The 25188-nt window shown below is 40.9% G+C and overlaps 1 protein-coding gene across 2 annotated transcripts in view; it reads right to left on the reverse strand.

The window, feature by feature from the left end:
- The window catches only part of LOC135289110 (zinc finger SWIM domain-containing protein 6-like), a 323558-nt gene that overhangs the window by 84592 nt on the left and 213778 nt on the right, over positions 1–25188 (reverse strand). For both annotated transcript variants that reach the window (XM_064402456.1, XM_064402455.1), the window contains exons 3-4: positions 14662–14810; positions 13943–14093 (exon numbers count right to left, since the gene is read on the reverse strand). In XM_064402456.1, the coding sequence (XP_064258526.1) occupies positions 13943–14093; positions 14662–14810 (300 nt within the window). The remainder of the gene's footprint in view (positions 1–13942; positions 14094–14661; positions 14811–25188) is intronic.

Here is a 25188-nt window from a genome sequence, read left to right on the forward strand (position 1 = left end):
CAAATGTGCATTGGGAGTGATGGTGTAAACCAGGAACAAAAACAGTGTATAATTCCTTAAATTTCTCTTTGTCTTTTGCTGCCTACATCTGTTCCGAGGGTTAAAGGCACATTTGTATTCAGCTGAAAGAAAACTGGTATTTTGCATTTTGAGATTCTATTCTAAATTATCATTAACTACTTGCTCCATCTGTGTGTGTGAAGTAATGAAAAACTCCTGCTCCCATCTGCCGGAATTTTCAGCATTCAGCACAATGAAAAAAAGAACTAACAAAGCACTTCTGATGTTTTGCATGAGCTCGTTGTTCTGGGTTTTGCCCTTTTCAGTTTGTTTTAAAAACAGCTGCATCTTTGTGGACACTCTGCCATTTGAATAAAGGGTTTCATAGAAGAGAAATTTGCTTGAAAGGTGTAGTTTACAGTATCATAGCCTGAAACTACAATCCCCTAAGAGAGCATTTACATATCTGTCACATGTCAATTAGATGCCCCTCTATGCACTTATAATACCCCATAACCTAATCACCACAGCAAGGCATGGGCTATTAGTCTATAAAGCTAGGGGAAAGTATAAAGCCCTTGTGAATAAATCTCACTGATTAACTTCTCTAATATCCACAAAACCATTCATTTGCTCATTAACAGTCAACTGAAAGTGAAAACACTGCTAATACTAGCACAAATAGTACATAAACACTCCTCTATGAATAAAGACACGATTCTTCACAATTTTAAGTAGTTGCCAGCATTTACAGCTAGGCAGTGAACACAAAGTATGCTCCTGCTCAAAACAGAGACTAGATACTTTATCAAATATTTGAACTGGTAATACACAGTCTATTTTTAGAATAAAAGTTAATGTCACTACTAAGTATAAATACACTACTCTATATCTAAATCTATCATAGAGATGAATTAATTACTCAGTTAATCCTTTTAGGAAGATGCAAAACTGGACAAGTTTGAGAAGTTTGTCAAACAAAACGATATTCATAAAAGAAAGGGATGAAAGTACATCTCATTTTCTAAAAAAGTGGAGCAAGTGCAAACACTCCCTTGTACAGTGGAAAAGGTCAGGAAAAATGTATGATTGACACAACTATGTTCACAGAAAGTAAATAATCCACTATAAATTGCCAGAAGAACACATTCTAATTGTCTAGTATGAATTCCTTCATACTCTAAGATTTCCTGAGTTAATTTTGCCTTCAAGTCCAAAAGTGATGGTCGAGTTTTTACAAAAAACAGCATACTTAAAAATTTAAGATTTCCAATGTGATAAACAAGCACAGCTGGTTAGCTGATTTACTGCCTGGCTACCATGACTTCAAAATTCTAAGCTTATTTCTAGTTTTCTAGTTAAATTTGTCCAGCTACAATTATAATATTCAGTTGCCTTTTGTTTGAATGGTAGAAGGGTCTTCATTATCAAGTTTTAGTGTATGTAAGTCTCTTAAATCATGAAGGAGATCATCCTCCTTTGTCTTGCATGACAGGCCCAAGCAGATCAAGATTCTTGCATTTCTCACTTTAGATTACTTTTTCAGTTCTTCAGTTATTTTTCCAGTATCCATTCAAGACAGAAAACTGAAAAATTCCAGATTGCTGGAATGCAGAAATTAGTAAAGATTCAGTAATTCTTCTCCATCGAGCTATTACTTCTCCTTAGCTCTGATATTAATTAAATATTAATTAAATAGCAGCTTAATGTTATTGAAGTATTAAAAATAGAGAAAGTAAAACCAAAAAAAGCTAAGTACCAGTTTGGGCTCACAGTAAAACTCTGACCTTAAAGTTGTAAGTCACGACTACAGATAGGGACACAGTAAGTTTTATACCAGCTCCAATGCAGAACAATTTTTAGAACATTTTAGAACATTTATAAGTAAATCAGTTCAACAGGGAATAAAAACTCCAAAAATTGCTTTATGTGGGTAACTTGAAGAAATTTGGCTCCTACTATAGAAGTACTTTCCATCCAACTCAATTAAATGGAAACCCAAGCTTTCTGCATGCCATTAAAAATAACCTCCTAAACCCTAACCACTCAATCAGTACTTATAGACAAAAGTTAATTACTTTCACCATTATTCCGCATAGCAAATAAAAGCAGTTTAACTACAGGAAAGAATGCCATCTTTGAAAACAGCTCCCACTTACTATCTTATTGCAACCTCATATACACAATTTCAAATACCATTATGACATATACCAATAACATTCTATTGTTTGTAATGAAGGAGGAAAGAAATGATCCTTAAAAACAAACAAAAAAAAGTACAGTACCCATCTTTACACAATGACAGCCTGACCTCATTTACCGGAGAAATGTATTTGGCAACAACTGAGACACTCCAGGTCCATGACAGCAATTTCTTCAAATTGTCACCCATAACTCAGGCCTTAGAGCAGCATAACTGCCTTGAGATGTAAACTTAGAAGTACTGTTAATTTAGTGCCTCAAATAACATAAATAATTCAAATATACTGTCATATATTAACAGCTTATTCTGTTAAAGAGATGTTACTTTAAGTACATTAACTCAAGGCAAATGTGTCTTGTAACTGTATGGCAACCACACCATGGCAGCTAAGACTAAGACAACCTATAATGATAAAAAGACTATCAATTAAGCAAGGACAGTTTACTGGATATGACACAGTTACAGACACAAGTATGTGCAAGAGATCACTCCACCCATAAGTCCCACAATGAAAGATCAATAGAAATGGTGCAAAGCATAGTGCATCCCACCTCCTTTGAAACATAGGTATTCTTAAATCTTTCGCTTCAAGACCAGAAATGTAATATGTTCAACTGATTAATCTAAATTTTGAAATTTGAAGATTCGGAGCATTTAAAAGAGAACATGATTCAGTTACAACTTCAGATACCCAAAGAAATCAAGTAAATATGGATCAAAGCTTGACACTCAAATTTCAAAATTAGAGCCTTGCTGTATCATTTTTGAAAGGCCATAAAATATGAGGAAAAGTGACTGTTTCTACTGCATAGTGGATTCTAAAATGGGATTGTATGAAGTATGCAGCTCCAGAAAAATTATATTAGAACACAAAACCTGTAATGAACGCTTAACTTAAGTGGTTCTTTTTCATGGCAGCCTTGAAGTAGTCACCAAAGCTGACATCGGGAAGGAATTTCTCTAGGGGCATACTGGCAACAAACCTAGCTGCTTTTGTCCTTTTCCCCCCCTTCCCTTAAGTATTAAGCAGAGATAATGTGTTTAAAACAGCTGCCATGTCCCATTCCTGTAAGTTTGTGTCCCTAATTGCAAAGGGAAGAAATGCCTGAGAGCAATAGAGATGGAGAATAGCTTCATTTAGTTAAGGTTAAAAGAATCTAACTTAGTATTTTCTAGACATGGAGATAAACTTTTATCAGAAAATTTCAGACTGGTTTCTGAATCAAAAATTATTTAACACTCAATCGCTAGTTTGCTCATGGCAAAATGGTAATTAAATGTTTTAATTGGTCTATAATAATTCCTTGCCTAAATTCAACATTTAGAATTAAGTTTTAGGTGAGGAGCAAAGTGTTACTGTTATAGATAAATAATGAGATTATTTGCTCTCGTAATTAAGGGATGAATATTGTGTGTATATTAAGAGAAGCTTTATTAATGTATAGTTATGTTATTGTGGCTTGTTGTTTAGATGTCCTCTGTTCTCCCCATAGTCCCCTGCCCCCCCCCCCCCCATTGCTGGCATGAGACAGCCTGGGTTGTCTAGGACAGGTAGAAAGAAGGCGTGTACATATGCCTCTTGCATGAGGCAGTTGGGAATGGAAAAGCTTGTTGCTAGGGGGGATGCAGCAAGACAACACCTGACCCTCCAATCAAGTTGCAAGAAAGTAGTCTCCACCAATAAACGGCAAAGAAGAGTTGACTGACAGACTTTGGGAGGGGCCAGGGTTGCCTGATGCAATCCCCAGGGGTGTAAAAGGCAGAACAGACATTTTGCGGGTGAGCCATGTAGCAGGCAGCCACAGGGTTCGGTGGGCAGGGGCAGGCCAGGCCAGGCCAGGCCAGGCCAGGCCAGGCCAGGCCAGGCTAGGCTAGGCTAGGCTAGGCTAGGCTAGGCTCAGCTCAGCTCAGCTCGGCTCGGGTTGGCTCCCAGCACTGTTAGTTTTCCTTATTTAGTCCTTTTGTTGTATTTTTTGTAAAGGTTTAATAAACCTTTACAATTTTAAAAAGTGAGTGGTTGTTTCTCACATTACTATTAGATATTTAGGCATGATCCTTTAGGAAAAATATTGTGCTCTTTCTCTACATGAATGACCTTGTAAAATGATATTTTAGCTGTAAATTTTAACACAAAAAGATATCACTAACTCAAAAAAAGTCAAAATATCAGCAAATGTGAATTCAAAGTATATCATCAGGCTGTTCTAACAGTTTAAAAGCAGCCCACAGTAGGGCAAAGTGCTAGTGAAAAACTAGTAATAGAACTACTAAAGCAAAGATATATTATTCCACTCAGGCAATATCTTTGAGAACAAGCCATTTAGTATGCATTTAAAAAAAGCATTGTAAAGACATCATCCAGAAAAGCTTTATCTCATGAATGAGGCTCATAGCAATATCATGAGAGGTTTCTACACTTAAAAACTTTACATACAATTATGTTATGAATAGAAAATTGTATTTTTTTTTAGTTTCAGAGTTAAAAAAAGCAAGTCAAACCGGTCAGACTTCTTTAGGTGTGCTGCCAAAGAAAAGCCCTTCAAATACCTGTTAATGGCCGGTGATTAACTGATTGTTTCCCTGATGCTGGCCACTTGCCAAAAAGAGACACCAGGACAGACCCCTCCCAGGTAAAAGAAAATAGGAGTGACATCAGAGCCAGTATGCAAATAAGAAATGCAGTGCACCCTGGGTTTTACAGTTTTACAGTTTTTACAAGAAAAACCCCTAAAATCACGAGCCAACAAGTGACTTAAGTGACGTCTAAGGATGGGAGCATAGTCCCGTACCTGCTTGGACCTTTTTATTTCTCACCCTAACCTGAAAAGAAACTGATTAAAGAGACCCCCCCGGTTTTTAAACAAACAAACCAAGGACTCCACGACTCTCCCGTGAGGACAGAGTCCCCAGCTCTGTCCGCAGACCAGTGGACAAAGCTGCAACATCCTCCTTCTTCGTGCCACACCTGGGAGCAACGGCGGTGTGGACGCAACCCGTCGATTTCTCCCCACCTGAGCTGATTCTTCTTAATAAAGGCATTAAAAAGGAGAAAGATCTCCTGCCCATTTATTTCATTAAGTGATTGAGATAGACAGAAACTTAAGCATTAAAATGTGGAGAGTACCCAGCTGGAAGTACAGAATATCTTTTAAACTCTCCTCAAATTCATGAAATGCAAGAACCACCCGAGATAAGGATCATCATGAGGAAAACCGAGAACAAGTTTGCCAATTTTATCCACAACCCTGCCTTGCAAGAGCTCTCTGGATATACCCTCTTTTCCATGTATTGGGTCTGTCTGGGATGGAGTTAACTTTCCCCATAGAAGCCCTCCCAGTGCTGTGCTCTGCATTGGGAGCCAGATAGGTTTTGAGAACACACCAGTGTTTTAGCTATTGCTGAGCAGCACTGGCACAGCATCAGTGCTGTCTCTCCAACATTCCCTCACCTCCAAAGGACAGTAGGCTGGGGGTGGGCAAGATCTTGGGAGAGGACATAGCCAGGACAGCTGACACAAATTAACCAGAGGGATATTCCATACCGTATGATGTCTGCTCAGATATAAAAGCTAAGAGAAAGAAGGAAGAAGGGTGGGGTATTTGGTATTCTGATATTTGTCTTCCAGAGCAACCAGTACATGTACTGAAACCCTACTTCTTGGGAAGTAGCTGGACATCACCTGATGATGAGAAGTTGTTGCAGGATGCCCTGCTCTGGAATGTGGTCAAACAACTTGAACAATGCCCTATTTTGTAAGCTATCGGTGATAGGCTGAGAGGGGCATCATGTGCTGGTTTTTTGTGTCGAATTAAGCTAAAACCCATCTGTCACACCAACCTCAAATCAACATCCTGGTAGTGAGGCAAAGATTTGGTGGATAAGCTGCTAAACTGACCTGAAGGCATACTACTCAATGAGTCAACCCCTTTACACTTTAAAAGTCAAGTTTGTTCTTAAATATAAAAATGGAGGAAATCTACCAGAAATGTTTGTTTTGAAATATGCAAATAATGTGAAATTTCTTCATCTCAAAGGCAAGCAAGGAGATAAAGATATTGAAAATGGTAGTTCAGAAAAAAAATCTGATCCTCTAATCTATGTGTTGACAAGCTGTTTGACTGTCTCACTCCACCAAGTAGTAGATACTTATCTTAGATTCTTCTACTTGATTGTTTTCATCAGGTTAAGCATCTCAGATTTAGTTTAACCGTTTCAGCTTTATTAAGCTGTCACAAGAGCAGTCCGGCTTTGATAACAATAGGTGCTCCAATTAAGGCTTGGTTTAGGGTTGACAAATATAATGATTCCTTTGTGGCACATGAAAAGCAATTGAAGGTTGTTTTGCATTACAGCTTTAAAAATATCGGCATTTTCCTAATTTAATTTGTCACTTAGCATTTAAATTGCAGTAAAGGGCAAATGGGGCTTTTAGTTTAAATGTAATCCCCGTATTTAAATGATCTGTAATGGCTGTTCAAGTGGGAACACAATTGTTTCACTGTCGGTCCTGAAGGTCACATATGACATTTGTATTCAGGTCCTGTATTATCTATGTAGCTAAAGGGCTTCCAATTTCATTTCACAACCAGAAGCTTGCAGAAAACACCAATTAGCTTGCAGATGCCATTTGCCAACAAAACTCAGCTTCTTCTCAAAGTCTGGCATCTGGCAGTGCTCAACATTTAATTGCAAAGCAGAGGCTTGCAGTCATCATGATCCCTGGGCTAGGCACAAAGTCAATTTTTCCTTTTTATTAAGAATTTTTTAAATTTTCATAGAGAACAAGAAACTTTTACTTAATTTTTGATGGATGACTATTAATGAATTACTGCTGTAGTAAGATTGCATGGACCATTTTTCCCCCTCTGGAGTACAAAGAAGGTTAACTGACTGATCCAATTTGACTTCTACTGAAGTCAACACAATTTACCATAAACTTCAGCAGAAACTCTGATCAGAGCCCAATGTGCCCTTCCAGTATTCTTGGCCAATGCCCAATGTCAGGCAGGAAGCATCAGTTAAGTTCTAATGAAAGGCTCAAGTGACCCAGTCAAGGAGCAATGCTGAAGTTATTTAAGTAAATTTAAAAACCTATGCCAAAATAGAACTGAGAGTGGCTATATGCATAAACGTTGGTAGACAGCATAGCAGCGCAAGCAAGACAGCCTTTATTAAGCAGAATCTATATTTACATACTTTACTGGTCCTAAAAATCTCTACAACTACAATGCTACCCATCTGTAAAATAAATGAGATGATAATTTTTTTTAAAAGATACATATGTGCCACTCCAAATTATTCTGAACAGATAATACAAAAAATTGAATATGCAAAGGCGTGGTCCACTCCCTTTATTGATGTTTCTCCAACATCTTAGAAGATGACAAGATAGGAAACCAACATTATTTTAGAACATAGTGATACCATCTCCCCATTAAACCCAATGTCTGAGTTCTCTGCCACTACTAGCATACATCAAGGGTCATCAGGGACATCCTGCTCTTTCTTCTGTCGTTTGCTATGGTAACTAACTCTGGTCTCCCTTAAAACTTCCTTCAACTTTTACACATTCACATGCATGTTTCACTTTAATAAAGAAATGTGTTTAACTAGAATGAAACTCAAAGTAAAATCCTGGCCAAAATATGGCAGCAGCTTCTAATTTTCACACAAGTTAGGTTTTGAGTTAGAAAGATTCATCCAATTAACAGAAATTTTCAGGGAACTTGTTAAGCACCAGTGGAAGGAAGCACTTGTGTGGGGAAGAAATGGACAGGTTAGCAACATAAACACAAGCTGGAGGTGGAAGAACCAAGTTAATTTCTACCCTTAGCCTACTGCACACCTGAAGTGATTCAAATGCATTTGCAATTGAAACCAGGGTACATATTTTGATACTGTTAGAGGGAGAAGAGCAGTTCAGGACTGAAACAACAAGGTCGGCCTCAGATTGCAAATACAGCAGCTGAGATAGTGTTGAGGCTGGAGGTTGCACTGCAGCTTTTTGGGAGTGTCAACTATAATTCTGATTAAACACAGGCAAACTAATAAATTAGATTAAAGTGTTGCTTATTTGATGCTTCAGGTAGAGAGATTCCACCTTCAGATAGGTGTTGTCAAGAAAATGACAGTATGGAACTGATGAAACAAGAAGAGGAGCCACTAAAAATTTAACAAAAGCTTTTATATTTATTGTCAGCATTTGGTAAGACTGCTACAGGTAACAGATGGACAACACATTTCTACCTCTCCCACCACCTACCAGCTCAAACCACATAAACAATGGCAATTAAGCATAAGATGCTCTGGTTTTCATTATGACGGGATAAAATTTTGCTGTGTACATGTCCAACTTGGCAAAAAGCATTATTCCCCAGAAAACTAAGGTATCCTAAAAATTACATACTAAAAGGATTTACATGCTTGAAGGCAAAGTAATTATATCTACACTCTCTGACAGAGCTTTGCCTACTCTGACAAAAAGGCTTTCCATCATAAAATTCTATTATATAAACCACAGACAGCTAGTGTTTTATTAGTCTAATGCTTCATTTTGAATGAACATAATTTATGCTAAACAGGTTATACTGAGTCTTAGCCCCACCAGACAACATGCAATCAATCATTCTCATCTTTAACCTTTAACAGTGGAAAACTTGAATTTTACTTTTGACTTTTCCTTTCTAAATGAAGTATGTTATTCTTGCTTGCATTTAATTTCATTTAGTGTGTTAAATTATAAGATGTTTTTGTGGTAGATTGTTTTTCTGTTGTAATCTTAAGGTGTTCCTTATTGTGAGTTTATAGTGGTTTGTTCCATGTACCCTGTTCGGTTTCCCCAATGGTTTTGCCCTGAAGTTGTTTGCTACTATTTTACTGCCTAATCTTATGTCAGTCCCCATGTCAATCTCCCTTGCACCTCCCTGATTTCCAGACCCTTCCCTGCCAATCCTGGAAGTATTGCCCTCTTCCTTTGTTCATCAAATGTAACCCCACCCCTTTCTCTAGAACCTTCCTTGTCTATCACCCTTCCCTCGAAGTTCTACTGGTGTGCCAAGCCTGATCCCCTCCCATGTTATCCCCTACTGCTTATCTAGAATCTGATTCCCACCCTACGTTCCTCCCCTGCTGTTCTACTATCGGTTATCCTCCCCTAGTACCCTCCCCTATTCTTGAGTTGCTGTTACCCTGTTGGAGCTTTGTCACTTTTCCCTGGACCCTCTTGGAGATTAAAGCCTCTTGAGAACTTATATGAGTGGCCCGTCTCGTCTCCTTTGTTCTGGCTTCCTCGACTCAGGATTCCTGTCAGCAGCTACACAGAGCAGCTTTGCTGCCTCCGGGAGTTAGGCAGCCCTGCTCTACTGCCACCCAGACCGACCCAAGGGGTGGATAGGGGGCAGCCACGCTTGGCATGGGCCAGGAGGTGAGGGCTAGCTGGAGCATCACTAAGTGACTGCCCGTGTCAATTTTTACAGTGTTCTTTTATGTCAGTGAAGAATTGATGAGTCTGGTTGAGAAAAACATGAGCTGGACCACTTGCTAATCTTGCACCTGACTTGAGCAAGGCCTAACAACTGAAGGATGTCTGGAGTGAAGCAGAGGCATCACAGCCTGATGCTGTTTCAGTGAGACAGAAAAGCACCCACAATTCTGTACTAGCCAATAGTAACACTCCCTTTACTGCAAAAAAACCAGCCTCATTGAAGAGATAAGAATGTGCACAAAGACCCTCTGATGAAGGTTGGACAGCCTTCACTGCTGCCTCAGCATGTGGAGGAGGACCAAAGTATTTATTGTACCTCTCTTGCCAACTATACATTTTGACCAAAGGTAACCGAGACCCTTATTAAGCCCCATTTACATATTATCTTTCATACCCCTTGGAATGCAAATGAGGACCAGCATGAGACATGTAATACATGTATGACTGACATCACTAAACACCACCTATAACATGTGATTGTTCTATCCCATTGGGGTGGGCCAAAAATTTATAGTATGTGACCAGACCTATAGTACTGGACTGGTAAAATGCATTATTTGTGCATCTGTGCTCATGCAAGTTCCTATTGAACTCAAACAGACTTACAGAGCCAAATTCGTTCCAGTCAGAAATTAGGCCCAGCTGCACCCAGCCCCTCTGATCTCTGAGGACCAGCTGGAATGTGAGGGGGTTTATTTACTGCTAAATTCTTATACTCTTAATGCAACACCATCCGATAATGAATTTCATGAACTAGTGTTGCCTTGAACAAACAAGTTTCTTTTTAACAGCTTCAAAGTTTGTTATCTCCAGTCTGTTGATTATTATCTCATTTGTCTCTATTATTAGGAACAGGTAACTGTACTGATGTCACCTACATCTGCAAAATCACTTACAGATTAGGAAGTAGGAAAACAGAGAAGATGGCTTCTCTTGAATTTTTCTCCATCTCCTCTCTCCTTCATAAAATTCTTAGAATACTCTTAGAAAACCAGTTCCAGCATGTATTGATATTTAAATTCTAAATGGAGTCCTGCAACCTGTATCTCTAATTTAGAACAGTATTAGACTGCTTTATAGAATTGTGAGAGACTGAAATGTTATGGTTAATGGCTTAAACATTGTTATGGAGGAGTTTTTGCCCATTATGGCAAAACTGTATAAAAAATCTGTGACCACTAAAGCTCACCCCTCCCTGAATATGCCTCCTGACTGGAACTTTGGACTGAGCTAAGCCTTGCCTAAGGGAACTTGAGATAAAGATGACAATATTGTTCAATTATTTCAGGTCTAGGGAGAAGTAAACAAGGCTGAGGGAGAAGAATGTATCCACGAGAAAGCCAAACCCAGATGCTGTCCTGAAATCAGCTCTGTCTGGGATTGGGGGGCAGGGAAGGGCGCATAGTCCACAGACTCATATGCTGAGGCCAGGTTTGCACACACTCCCCACCCCCAACCAAGCGGGGAGGAGGTGAGTTTTTGGGTGTGTGGCATAGTCTCTGGTCAGAGGGAGTTAACACTTATCGTCCCTTACACAAACTGGCTCAGTTGTAAAACACTCCCCCCTCTGGAAGGCTGCATACACACAGGACATTCACATGAGAGGCAGCTGAGATGTCATAAACCATCAAAGACACCCAAAGCACCCCCCACCAGACTCATTCCTGAGGCCTTCCACCAGAGGACTGCATGGGATGCAAAATGATGCAACAGATCCAGAGTCTGTTGCAAGAGACAGTGTCAAACTTGCCTCCCCACCAGGGGATGTGCCTGGGCATTCCCACCTAGCCCAAACATATATTAATACATTGAACTCTGTTTTGCTGGACCCTCACCACTGAGAAGACCAGAAAAAGAGGATCAATGGGACTCCATCGGGATCCATGGAGTGGTGAGGTTTTCTACTTAATCTGTCTCCTTCACTCTCTCTCCCCCCCACCTCTCTCTCTCCCCCTCACATTTACCGATAAATAGAATCCATATTATTGGCTTTGGCATATGGTCTCATTTGCACCTTTATTCGGGCAGAGACCTTTCTCTAATAATTTTAATAACCGTATTGTAACAACAAGACAAGTGCACACTGACCAGAGACATCTGAGATGAGAAACACTGCCCCAAGAGTTTTGTAGATCTAGTGAAGACTAGAAGCAGTAAGACTGGTTAGAGGAGGAAAGGTAGTTCAAATAAATAAAACTGAATTAGAAAAGCCAAGAGAGCAGCTTCAAAGAAGCTGCCTAGACCTGCTTAGCAAGTGTCAGAAAGCTCAGAAGTGATCAGACCTATATTATTGGATTGGTAAATCCCACAATTTGTGCATCTGTGCTTGTGAAAGTTCTTATCAAACTTGGTCAGACTTATAGTGCTGAATTGGTTATAATCAGGAATTTAGCCCAACTACACCCAACCCCTCTGATCTCCAAGGACCAGCTAGAATACAAGGGGGGTTATTTTCTGCCAAATTTTTATACCCTTAATCCAACAGAAAATTGGTGTAGTTGGCTGGATTGCCATGGATAAACTGCTACAGAAATGTAAGTGTGCACCCTCACAAGCTAGGAAAGACTGGGTTAAAAGTTTTGAAAGTTTTGATAATAATGTGTATTGAGCAGTGTTTAACAGAACAGAAACTAAAAGCTGGAAAAGAGAATTATCTGTGCTGCATTAGGTACTTCTCTATCTTATGCACAAGAAGAGGCTAAAGAATCCTTGCCATCCAAAAAAATTCCAAGTGTGGTATATGCAGTGATTCAACTTGAAAACAATCTGCTAAAAGCATTATTGGCGTTTGAAAAAGGAATTGGAGAAAAAAAAAGGAAATTTGCATAGACTCCCTTTTGGTGGAAACTGAAAACTTGAAAACTGAATTGCATGCAGTAGAAAAACAGGAAAAATATCTGCAAGGAAAAAAAATAGAATTGCTGATGAGCCAATCACCGTCTCCAAAATGGAATATGTGTGGTGAGTCTCTCTGATTGGAGGGGATTGGATTTTATCAAGTGAGGAAGAAGCAGGAAGCTATTGGGGTCCTGGCATGTTTTTAACCACCACTCCCAGAGATCATGATATTCTTTAACTGCACAGGTGGTATATTGGGCAGGAGGAATAGATCTGCAGGATAGGGGAGATCCACTGGCTATTAAAACTGCTCGATTCTCTGATCTCGCAGCTTCCATGCAGAAAACAGTTTGTATACAGACTATGTATGAGAGGGACAGGCTTAGAAAGTCTCCTATGTTAGCCCCTATCGATTCAGCCAGATTAACCCATCTTTTTCCACGTTTTCCAAACAGTCTCAAGACTTTTGTAGCAAACTTTCAGGATGAAATGCAGCAGATTTATGTCCAAAATGCCACAGTTCCTGGGCATCCGGGGGGCTGGGTGCAGATGATGCGTTTAGCTACCTAGAGTGGATTCGTGCAGGAAATAGTGAATTATGGATGCTGGACAGGATGGGTCAGGGCCTCCACATCAGATAACCATTGTTAAAATTCCTGAGCCTGCTTAGTGGGTATTAGCAGTACAGTGGCTTCAAGGCAAATACCTGGAATCTTCTATTGATATTCTAGTCAGACCGCGAAAAATTATGGTTGAATTTCTCATTGACACAGGGACCCAAATATCAGTGATTACAAAGGAAGCAGGAAATGTTTTGGAAATTATAACCAGTGACTGTAAAAATTTCACCAGAATTGATGGTATAATAAAGGAATGTCCAACAGCAAAAATTTCCATCTGGTTGCGGGGGGAAAAACAATTTACTAAGGTTGAAGTGCTTGTGGGGGCTGTCCAACTAAAACTTTTAGGATTTGATTTACTTTATGGGCAAACCTGGAAACTCCCAGATGGAACTCTGTGGAGCTTCACAGTGGAAGGCACTGGGTTGCTGGGAATACAAATAGAATCTGAAAGAATGTGGGATGATTCAGGCTTGGAAATTTTTATGAATTCATTAGGGACATTGATACCATTGCTGCCTTCTAAATTTACTAATGTAAAACAGTACTCCCTGCCAACAGCAGCACTTATGGGGATTGATGAGGTAGTGACAGATTTGGAAAAAAAAGAGGCATCTGTAATTGTCTCATATAGTAGATCAGAAATTCAATTTCATCCAACCTTAACTGAACAAGCAAACCTGAAGAAAATTCTAACTTGCTTTACCTAGTACCACAGTAAGTTTACACCCCAAATATGTAATTGTTTCTTCATTATACACATGAACACCTAAATGATTTTGAAGTCTATGCATTTACCCAGTTCATCCCAGAGTTGCCTATACTTGTCAGTCATTGCAGTTCCTTGTTGTGTCCAAAGCGACAGACGAGGGTCAGCCATGAACTGTTCTGTTATCAGTGTCAACATGCGAGCTCCATTTGAATCTCTCATTTTCAGCATCTCTCGCACCTAGGAAATAAGTCTTTTAATATAAACTTGAAAAAAACCCAAAACAAACCACAGTACAGATGATATGCTGAAGTGTTAAACATTCCACCTCTGTTAAATAAGACATATAATTTATATATTTGATATGAATTTTTTAAGTAGAAAAAAATAATCTGCCTTCCCAATTTTAACAATTTTTAGTTTCAGTATCCCATTGCAATTCTGCAAATACACTTCTTCCACAAGTAATCCACAGGTGTATTATGCAAGCTACTTGCTCAGGTTTAAGTTACTGCTAATGAGCACTGCTATTGATGAACATGAGGAAAATCATCACTTCAGTGCCTTTGAGCTGTGATGGCTCTGCAAAGCTAAACAAAGCTGTAGACAGTTGAAATGCTACTTCATATCCTTAAACTAATATCAAGACACACCAGATTGCATCCCATTGCATTATTAACTTGCTATCATGTTCCCAGGGCTTTGTCTTGTTTTAGAACAACAGGACTTTGAGTAAGACCTGAACAAGTACAGACTGGATGGGGGAGTGGGGGGAAAGGAAAGACGGAAGTCTAAGTACTCAACATACCTTTGCAAAAAGCAAATTGAGTTGCTTCCCTGATCCATGGTATCCACCCTGGGAGAGGAAGAGTTTAACCTGTTCTTGGACCTGTTCCTCATCCAAATGCCAGCAGTTTTCATCATCTATGCTAGCACCTGCTGTTGGGTCAGGAGCACCTGCAAACAGCAAGAAGATAAATCATTATGTGCTACATAAAGAGGTTTGTGGGTCCAGAGTAAATGAGTATTGCAAAGGGGTTTGGATTTGTGTATTGTCCCATTTTGAATGTCTTGACTTAAAAGGTTCTTTAAAATAGACCTAAATTTCTCCTAAGTAGTCTTAAGCACTTAGAAATGACATTCTATGAAAAGGTATTTAAACAAACAATATTTTATAATAAAACATTAAAATCAAGATGAGTTTCTTCCTCCTTCCTCAACAGTTATTCTAGAATGCTTTTACAAACAAAATTACACTTAACATAATAATTTCAACAACTGCAATGTTAAAACCACTCTCCCCAGAACACCTGTGTGACTTCTGTACCTTCAGCAATCTTGCTCAGGTTTAAGTTACTGTTAATGAGCACTGCTATTGATGAACATGAGGAAAATCATCACTTTAGTGCCTTTGAGCTGTGATGGCTCTGTAAAGCTAAACAAAGAATAAAGAATAAAAAATAACTCCCAAGCAAATCCAAAGTCTTTAAGCACTAAAGGCATTAACATAAGTTACAGCTGTGTAAGATTGTGGTGCTTTTGAAGGAGCATGTTTACAATAGGCAATGTCATCAGCACGCAGTCAATTCAAAGCAACTCTACCTGAATTTGCTTAGTGCCAAGTGAAGTGACTGGATTTACATCAGGCAGTGCTTTGGCCACAGGTTGCTCTAACTAAAATTTTGTAGCTGAGATCAGTGATTTTCCCCTTATGGCCTTTTTTAAAATCTGACAAAAATAAAACAAGTTATTGCAGTATCTAACAATCTACATATTTCTGAAGAAACCTGCACCTTCACTGGATATTTTTAAGAGGTATTCTAACTGAAAAGGTTGAAAAGCACTTATCTAGACTGTCGGGAAAAAATGGTAGTGCATCACCATACTCAGATGTAAGGCATTTTAATCATGCCCAAGACTGAAGTTAACTGTCACAGCCACAGCCGGTCTGAGGCTGTACAAATTTGGCCATAATAAGAAACCAAATTTGGCTAGCCTAGTTCATTATAGCCTAGAAGTAAACAAGTCCCCGGGTGAGGCAATGATAGGTTGGATTCAAACTCAAACAGGGGACCCCAGCCAATCCCATTCAATCCTGAATGCAGATGTATCACTGGTCAGAGAGATGGGTGGTGTTGAAAACTCAACCAATCAGTTGTTCAAGCCCAGGAATTTTGAAACCCCTATAAAAGAGGGCATCCATCAATAAATCTTGGCTGTTGTTGCGTGATCTCGGTGTGTTCAGTCATGTGCCTATCTCCAAACTGCGACCCTAATGTAACAAGTAGTGATCACAACGTGATTGACACAGCTGTCCATGTGTAGAGTGGAGGAGACAGAGGGTGGGTGAGTAGAACCCATCTGCAGCGAAAAAGCTGCCAAATAGTGCGAGTAGACCCCACCTGTTGCAAAAAAGCTGCCAACAATACAGTGAGAAGAACCGTTTGTGGTGTGGAGAGCAGCCAAAAAGTCGGGACTACCTTTGTATATAAAACACTGCCTAAAATATGGGAGGATGGATCTCAGTGGAACACCCAGTTATGAAGGTATGGACTCTCTTTTTGCTTCAATGGGGAGTAAAGCATGAGCAACAGGCTCTGGAAGCCGCTATGGACGTTATGAAACCCTGGAGGCTTGTGGAACAGGCTTTAGAAGCCACTATGGATGCTATAGATGGTATAAAGATGTGGAGGCTTTTTTTCGGACTTGCTGGGGCGGTTGGAAGCTGAGCAGGACGCGGGGATGGCAGTGGAGATGCCGGGGGCACAGCCCTCCGAAACATCCCAAAATGGCGGAGCACAGGAGGCAGCCCACGGGGGAGGGGATGCCATGCCGGGCACGTGGGGGCAGCGGCTGGAATCGGCTCCGCCGTGGTCCCCAGGACTCCCTCCGGTGTGCCCACTAGAACCCGGAAACATTGCAGCACCAGAAGCCGGGAGAGAAGCTGGCAGCCCCACTGCTGGAGTCCTCCCAGCACCGTGCATGCCCATGCCATGCATAGACCCGCTGGGACCCGGGGCCGCAGAACACTGCATATTGCTGAATCACATTAGGGACTCGAGAAGCCTGGGGAACACCAAGGCAGCCAGCGCTGCAGTCAGCACCTGAGAGGTTGGGAGACTGGGCCGCACACAGACGACTGTAAGTTTGCCAGAGCTGTGGAAGGAGAGCCAGAAGATGGTCCCTGGTCCCCCAATCTATTTAACCCTAGAGGGGACCCTGACAGTATCACAAATGAACTCGTGCCGCTCCGCACAATGTGGCATCAGCTAGAGCCATGTCGCGGTGAGTGGCTGGGGCCGGGGGGGCTCTTACTAGCAGGGTGCTCCCTCTCAGCCTGCCCTCTGCAAGAATGAAGCAGCAGGCGGTGGGAGGGGACACGTGCGGGCAGCTATGGAGGAATGGTGATGTAGCAACGGCAGCAAGCGTGCACCGCCAACCACATGGCACAGCTGCAAGACAGCAGCCAGCAGCAAGCCACCATCACAGCAGGTCTGATGAAATGCCTGCAACCCTCTGCATGTGGGCAGTGAAGAAGCGACCCAGAGAGCCTGGGTGGTGTTGAAACCTCGACTAATCAGTTGCTCAAGCCTGGGAATTTTGAACCCCCTATAAAAGAAGGCATCCATCAATAAATCTTGGGTGTTGTTTCATGATCTCAGTGTGTTCAGTCGTGTGCCCGTCTCCAAACTGCGACCCTAACATAACAGTTAACTTGACATTTTGGTTTTGGGCTTGTCACAACTGTGTAATCTCTATCTCTGTTAGGTTTTGAGATGTTAGAAATTGAATTGCATCACACTATCACTTTTAAATCCCAGATCATGTTACCTCTGTAGCCAATACTAAAAGAAGGATCCTGGCAGGGAAGGAAAATTACATGGTCAGATTTGTAAAAATTTGCTTTCAGCGAAATCCTGAGAACATGAAAAGCAAAGATAGCTACAACTCTTTAGATGTATAGAAGCATTTATTTCACAATTGCATCTCTGCCATCTAAGTGAATCTTTTAAGTGGTTGCAGAGAATGCTAGAATCTTTATTCAGTGAAAATACAACTGGAAGATTGAGAGGGTCAGAGGGATGTCTTGTCTACAAGTTGCTGAGAAAGTAAAAATAGTCTTTCAGCTCATCAACTTCCTCAACTGCCTTCAACATCCGAGCCTACAGCTGTGAACATTGCACTATTGTCCATATAGTTTTTTTAGATTAATAATAAATTGTGTCTTTGAAGATGTGAAAGAACTCTTCTACCTTCCACAGGAACCATAAGACTTTCTCAGAAGACAGGAATCAAGTCCAAGACAGTACAAAACCCAAGTTATGAGAAACTTGCCCTTCTGTGAGTGCTTCCATCTTTACTATGTTAGTTTTAAGAGCTTTTAAATTCAGTCAGCTGCATGTAATACATGCTGATAAATCTTCAGTTGCAAAAAACTAGATTAAAAGGGAAATCAAGCCACATGAGATCAAGCAGTGCAGTTGTTGAACAGACCTGGGTTTGCAGTATCACCTTGCAAATAGTTTAAATATCTCATTGCTCTAAAACAGAGGAAAAATCTGTGAAAAGGAAATATATTAAAAGCACCAATATACAAAACACATATATTTATCCTCCACTTGAGATTTATTGTTAAATAATCTTGGTATTGTAATCAAACAAGTTATATTTCTTTAAAAAAGAGTCTATGCAGTAGTGGGGGAAAATGTCGGAACCTAATCAACAAGAGGGGAGATTTAATCTGTGAAAGAGATAGTGGCTGAAGGGCAAGCTCTGAGTGATGTCCATGTATTAGAAAAACAATTAAAGTTAGCACTTGATATGCTTTGGGTGGTCTCAGACTTGGGAGAGGAAGTGAAAGCCTGGGAGAAAGATACATTGCTGAGAAGAGGACACCAGGAATGCAGAATTTATAGCCTACAAGGACATTTTGCAGAAGCGAGAGATAAGGAAGAAACTAACAAAAACAATTCAGCAATTGTACTGAAATTCTCCCTATCTGGGAAAAAGATCATAAAAAGACTGAAAATGTGGATTAATTTGCATGAGAAGCAAGAAATCATTAACCAATAGAGGACAGAATTCTAATTAGTAGGAGAACTATGTAACTTGTAGCCAAGGAACACTAATTCCTTTGTTTGCTAAAATGTGTAAATAGTTAGAAGTTTTTATACTTGGTATGTATTATAGGTGGATTGATCCTCCATGTACCTCAGCGCTGAATAAAGCACTGCCAACTTTCTTACTTAACAAACTGGTTGGAGAGTTTATTTCCTGGTTTTTGGTGACAGAATGGCTACTTTTAACTTACATTTTAAAAAGTCTAAGATTTCTCATCTACACTTCCCGATTTAGGGAAAAAAACCCAAATTCTTTCCATAACTGTTTACATTTTATAAAAAAAGCTCATCATTATGCTGTTTGCTTTTTGCCTTTTTTCTTTTATATGTTCTCTGTATTCTTCACACATGTATTTGTAGCTGTGTAGCCTATTGTATTAGTGGCAAGTTTTCTCAGTACTTTTCCATGGCCTTTCCCTAGGCAGAAAGACAAAACAAATTCCAGAGCTCCAAGACTGGGCAGATACAAAGCCTGTAATAGATAAGTAATGTAATATTTGGCTCTCACAATTAAGAGACAGATATTATATCGATTTATAGTAATGTGTCCTAGGGTGAGGTTATGATGCTTGTATCCCCAATCGTGTGTTCTGTTAGTGCTGGATATTATGTACTGTGCCTTCAAGACTGGCTCTGAAGAGCAAGGTTTGTTTTGGTTTGTTATCAGCCTGCTCCCCCACGGCTGGCGGGACAGAGAGACGGGGCAGTACATAGTGTGGTTTTTGCTTTTTGCTTTGCTTTTTGCTGCTTGCTTTGCTCTTGCTCCTGCTTCACTCCTGCTTTGCTCCCGCTCTGCTTTTGCTTTTTTTTGCTTCTGTTAGTTAGTTTAGCTAAGTGGTCCAGATTTTTTTCCCTGGACTGTTTTTTTCCCTTCCGTTTTGGAACCATTCAAACCTGCTCCGGACTGGGACCTGGGAAACACCAAGAGTTTACATCTAGTGGCTGCAGCAGCTATCCCCAGTGCTGGAGGGAGCAACAACAGAGCGACCACTCCCAGGAAAGACTTTCTGAATTTGTCATCCTTTTCAGATCGGTGAAAGTGTAGTCATCTGGTATTGTTCATTTTGTGTGTTGGGGGTGTTTCACTTGTTAAATAAACAAACAGGTTCTTTCCACTTCTCTCCGAGGGATCCTTCCCGAACCGGTGGGGGGAAGGGGCTGTGTGGGTTTGCTTTCTGGGGGGGCCCCTTTGGGAGGTTTTCTCCCAGATTTGCCTTAATCCAGGACATAATGTTAATGTAAGATGTCATTCCATAGTCCTCTTTCCCCTCCCCTTGTAATAGCCTTGATGGTCGGGGCATTTAGGGGGAGGGCAAGCTTGTTACTGAGAGGCATGGCATGGCAACACCTGACCTCCAATCAAGTTACAAGAAAACAGTCTTCACCAATGGACAGCGACGAAGAGTTAGCTGACAGACTTTGGCTGGGGTTACATGATGCAACACCAAGGGTATAAAAGTTGGAGCAGCCATTTTGAGAATGAGCCATGTGGCTGTAAAGCCATGGGATAGGGCAGGCTTTCAGCGCTGTAACATCTTTCCTTATTCAGTCCTTTGTTGTAATTTTTGCCAAGGTTTAATAAACCTTTTTCTAAAATTCTAGAAGTAAGTCTTTTTTCTCACAAGGCCCCAATCCTATCTTGGTTCTTCCTGGGAATCAAGTCTGAGAACAACTCTTCGAGATACATTTCATGGACAAAGCGCAGCTAGTGCTGAGGGGGGGACTCAGGAAAAGGGGTTTCACCTGGGGGGAAGATTGCATCACCACTTGTCCTCCTAATTGGTGCTTTTTATCAACTATGCTAATTTCCTAAAACCTATAAAAATGTGCTGACCCCTGGAGGGGGTGGGCTTTTGTCCTGGTTTAGGGCAAATCTGGGAGAAAACCTCCAAAAGGCCCCCCCACCCAGAAAGCTAACCCACACAGCCCCTCCCCCCAACCGGTTTGGGAGTTTCCTCGTAGAGAGGTGGAAAAAATCTGTTTATTTAACAGGCAAAGCAATCCCCAGCACAAAAAATGAACAATACCCGATGACAAAGCTCATTCGTCGCTCTGAAGAGATGACATATTCAGAAAGTCTCTCCAGTGGGTGGCTGCCCGGTTATCAGTCCCTCCGTCACTGGGAAAGGCTGCAGAGTAGGCCCTTTCAAGCTGCAAAGTGCGAGCTCTCAGTGTTTCCTTGGGTCTCAGTCTGGAGCAGGTTCGAATGGCTCCAAGAAAATGGAAAGAAAAACAGTCCAGGGAAAACTCAGACTGCCTCAGCTAGCTAAACTAACTAACTAACTAAAAAACAACAGGAGCGCGGTATTCTGCCCTGTCCATGCCCAGACATCAACAGTGTTCCAGCAGACTGTGGAGGAGGAGTCCAGTACCTGATGACAAAACTCTGTGGTTCTTCTTCTCCCTGCCTTTGCTCTAAGCCAGTCTTGAGGGCACAGAATATAATATCCAGCAAAAACAGAACACACGATTTGGGATACAAGCATCATAACATCACCCTAGGACACCTTTTGTGAACATAACTGCCCCTGAAGGCCTTCAAATAAAGATCTATTCTTATATTACCTCCTTACTAAAATGATCTCAAGTTTCATTTCCAGGTTGGGAAAAAGGCAAAAATCAGTCAGTTTGCACTGTACCTTCTGCAGTGGCTCAGCATTGCTATACTTAAACTAGTGCTATTTTCATGCCACTGGGTAAAAAGACTATAAAAGCTTAAGACATCAAGCTGAGGGTCTGAGCTCTACAATGCTATTCAGCACAATACTCCAAGTACTTCTGACTCAGAGCAATATTTTCTCACAAGATCATATATAGGCTACACTCAGTATGATCAAAATTTTAAACCAAAATGTATAAAGAATTTTCAATATATATGTAACTGGCACTAGCTATGGTTTGTAATTCGCTGATCTTTCAGTATCATTGGCAGTCTTCAGCAATAGCCATGAACTAACAAGGCAAGGAGAAGGCATGTCAGATTGGGCACAAGTCCAAACCCCATTTGCAGCCCTGGCAGCAGCCAGGCATCCTGATGTTGCTGCTGGAGAAGCCTCAGCTCCCACTGCTACTGCTCTTGTTATTCTTGTTTTGGGGTTGAGACATGACCATGTCCACATCTCTCAACCAGATACTTTTCCAGATCACTACTTTCACTTACAGTCAGGTCATTAATGAAATTTCCCAGTTTGACCATTGACCCGAGTTTTTCACTGCTGGGGCCAAAGACCCTTCACAGTGGGTGGCTCAAGTTAGCTGACAGGTGCCCCACCTGACTCCCTCCACATACCACACATAGTCAGATCAGGTTTCCTCACTGGCTCCACCCCAGGTTTTCCATAGCACTCTCAGACCTCTGCTTCCTTTATGTAATTTAATCATGGTGCAGTGACACAATAACACCTGGCACTGGTTCCTCTTGAGAGGGGCCCCAAACAAAAGAATCCCTAGACTTGTATTATGGTCTGTGCACCCATTCCAATGGTGGTTTTTAGTCTGGGGTCTTCTCGTTGTTCATTGGCTTCTGCAGGGTCTCTGGGTGATTGACTGGCCAGCTGTGGCATTCACATTTTCTGAAAAATCCCTTTGCCCAGGATTTTTCTCCTGGGAAGCTAAGAAGCCTCTGAGAAAAAGGAAAACAATCATTATCTCATTGCTTCTCCTGTGTTTTGCTCCTTTGGAATATGTTTGGAGATTGTTTACCAACAGGTGATTGTTTCATTGGTTTCTGATGAGTTGTTTTGACTCAATGGCCAACCAGTGCCAAGCTGTGTCAGGACTCTGAGAGAGAGTCACGAGTTTCATTAGTATCTTTTTAGCCTTCTGTAAGATTCCTTTCTGCATTCTTTAGTATAGTATAGTTTAGTATTTTTTAATATAATATAGTATCGTAAACTAATAAATTAGCCTTCTGAGAACATGGAGTCAGATTCATCATTCCTTCCTGACACAAAGGCATCCCACAAATACAATAGCCAGCACCACAGGGCTGCTTGCCCTTAGTTAGGCAGGTCAGTGCCTGATCACTGCTCATAGCCTGGGGCTCCAACCATTTCCCTCACCCAGGGCACACCTTGCAGCTTGCACTGCACCTATACACCAACCTATTGGCCTTAGGTGTATTACTCACAGAGGTGAACACTGAGTGATCTAGTCTGTTTCCTCTGCCTCTAGCACACACATCATTCTTGAGCAACAGATAGGATTTCTACACTGCCGCTTCTCTTCTGAAGACCTGGGATGGGAACTATCTTGGTGGGAAAGATGGGTGCTAATGTCTTAACAAACTACTAGATGGGTGAGGGTCTTTAGGAGAAATGGGTGTTAATATCTTTGAAATGGGTCTTAATGTCTCTACAAATATCAAGCTGCACAAGTTTGTTATAGAACCCAGACAATTAGACCAGACAGTTTGAACTCCTGAACTTTAGGGTAATAGGACAAACGAGTCTGTGCAAAGTCTATTGCAGAACTCAGCCTGAATTTCTTAACTTTGGGGGGAAATAAAAATATCTGTTCAAGGGAGAATATGTGGTAGGCTGTTTGGGAAGGCTGTAGCTTCCTAGTACCTCAGCCAATGGGGAAAGGAAGATGGCAATATGAAGCCAGGAGTTTAGGATAAAAGGAGGCTGCACCGTCCAAAACCTCGAGAGAGACCCCTCAGGGCATGCCCTAGTGGAATCTGTCCCTTTATTTGAATAAAGTTGCAGGACTCCTCTGTCTCCTTTGTGGACACTGGCTTTTCATAGTGTGGCTTTTCCCCACAATCTGAACAAGCAACAGGACATGTCATGGTCCAACGCTGGCATAATGCTAGTGCTCTTATGAAAATATACTTTCTCTAGTGGCTGCTGTGAGATGTAATCAGAAATAGAGCAAAGCAGGCTCTAACTTAGGAATAAAGGAAAAAAAAACTTTATTAACTACAATATCTAAAAAGGAACAGACACAGAACTCAGAATGAAAACTCTCTAAATACATTCTTCTTCTGTCTGTGCTACCTTGAAATTTGATATCATGTGCTGGCAGCACAGCCGGCCAGAAGGAGAAGTGGGGGATGCGGTGGGAGAAGGTGCCCGGCCACCGTGGGAGTTCTGGACAGACAGAGGCGAAAATTTTAACCCTTTTCTTGAATAATGGAAACCTTACAAATACTGACCCTCCTGAATCTAAATAGGAGAGAGATGAAACAGGAGGAAATGGGCAAGTGTGATGAAAGTTGGTGCAAGTGAGAGATGTCAGAAGAGTTGAGAAGAATCCTAAGTGGGAGGAAATGATGGAGTGGCCTTTGGCTGGACTCTTTTCTTGTATGGCCATACAGTCCATACCTTCAGTGGCCAAACCAAGTGCCAATATTCAAATCCAAGCACTGACTGGTTTGACCACAACCTCCCAAAAAATTCACTTCCTTCTCAACCTAAGACAGGACCACAGAAGGGAGCTGCCTTAGGAGCTGTGAAATGAAGTCCTAGCAATAGTGATAGTAAAAGGATTTTAAAATCATAGAAAATTTGGGGAGTCAGAAAGAAAGCTAGGCTTAGTAGGCCCTGGGAAAATGTTCAAAGTAGGCCGTGGAAATGTTAGGTCTTGTATTTGCCAGATCATGTGAAATTGAACCTGTGTAACCAGTATATGATAAATGATATAATTGTTAGATGTGATGATTGTTTAGTAATTAGATATAATTATTGTTTAATCGTAAGAAGAATCATGAGAAACTATGTTCAAGGGTTTAAGGGGGGATCACGAGAAACCCATGCTTGGATGAAATCAATGTATACAATAGAACAATGTAAGTTTAATGATTAATATGTAAGTTATATAATGATAGAATATAAAAACATGTTCATCCTGAACCCATGGCGGAGTCAGATTTGGGTCTGTACCCCTGACACCCAGAGATCTTCAATAAAAGCACCTGCATATAATCATTCCATGATTATGTGTTCCTGAATGCTAACAATAGCTGGTAAGAAGATCTGAAGGGTCAACCCGAAGGCAGTGACCTTGCTTGAGGTACAATGCAGCCCCAAAAAGGCACAAGGCTTCAGGAGATGGACAGTTTGGCAGAGGAGAGGAACATGGACAGCCCTGAATTTAATCACTGCAGTGCAGTTTGGTACCAAGACCAAATCCCTTTCCCCAGTTCTAAACTGAGGATAAGCATTACTTATTGTGAAAAATGCATATTATATGATTGGCTCTTAGCAAATATT

Source organism: Passer domesticus, chromosome W, assembly GCF_036417665.1.
Source record: "Passer domesticus isolate bPasDom1 chromosome W, bPasDom1.hap1, whole genome shotgun sequence".
Taxonomy (NCBI): domain Eukaryota; kingdom Metazoa; phylum Chordata; class Aves; order Passeriformes; family Passeridae; genus Passer; species Passer domesticus.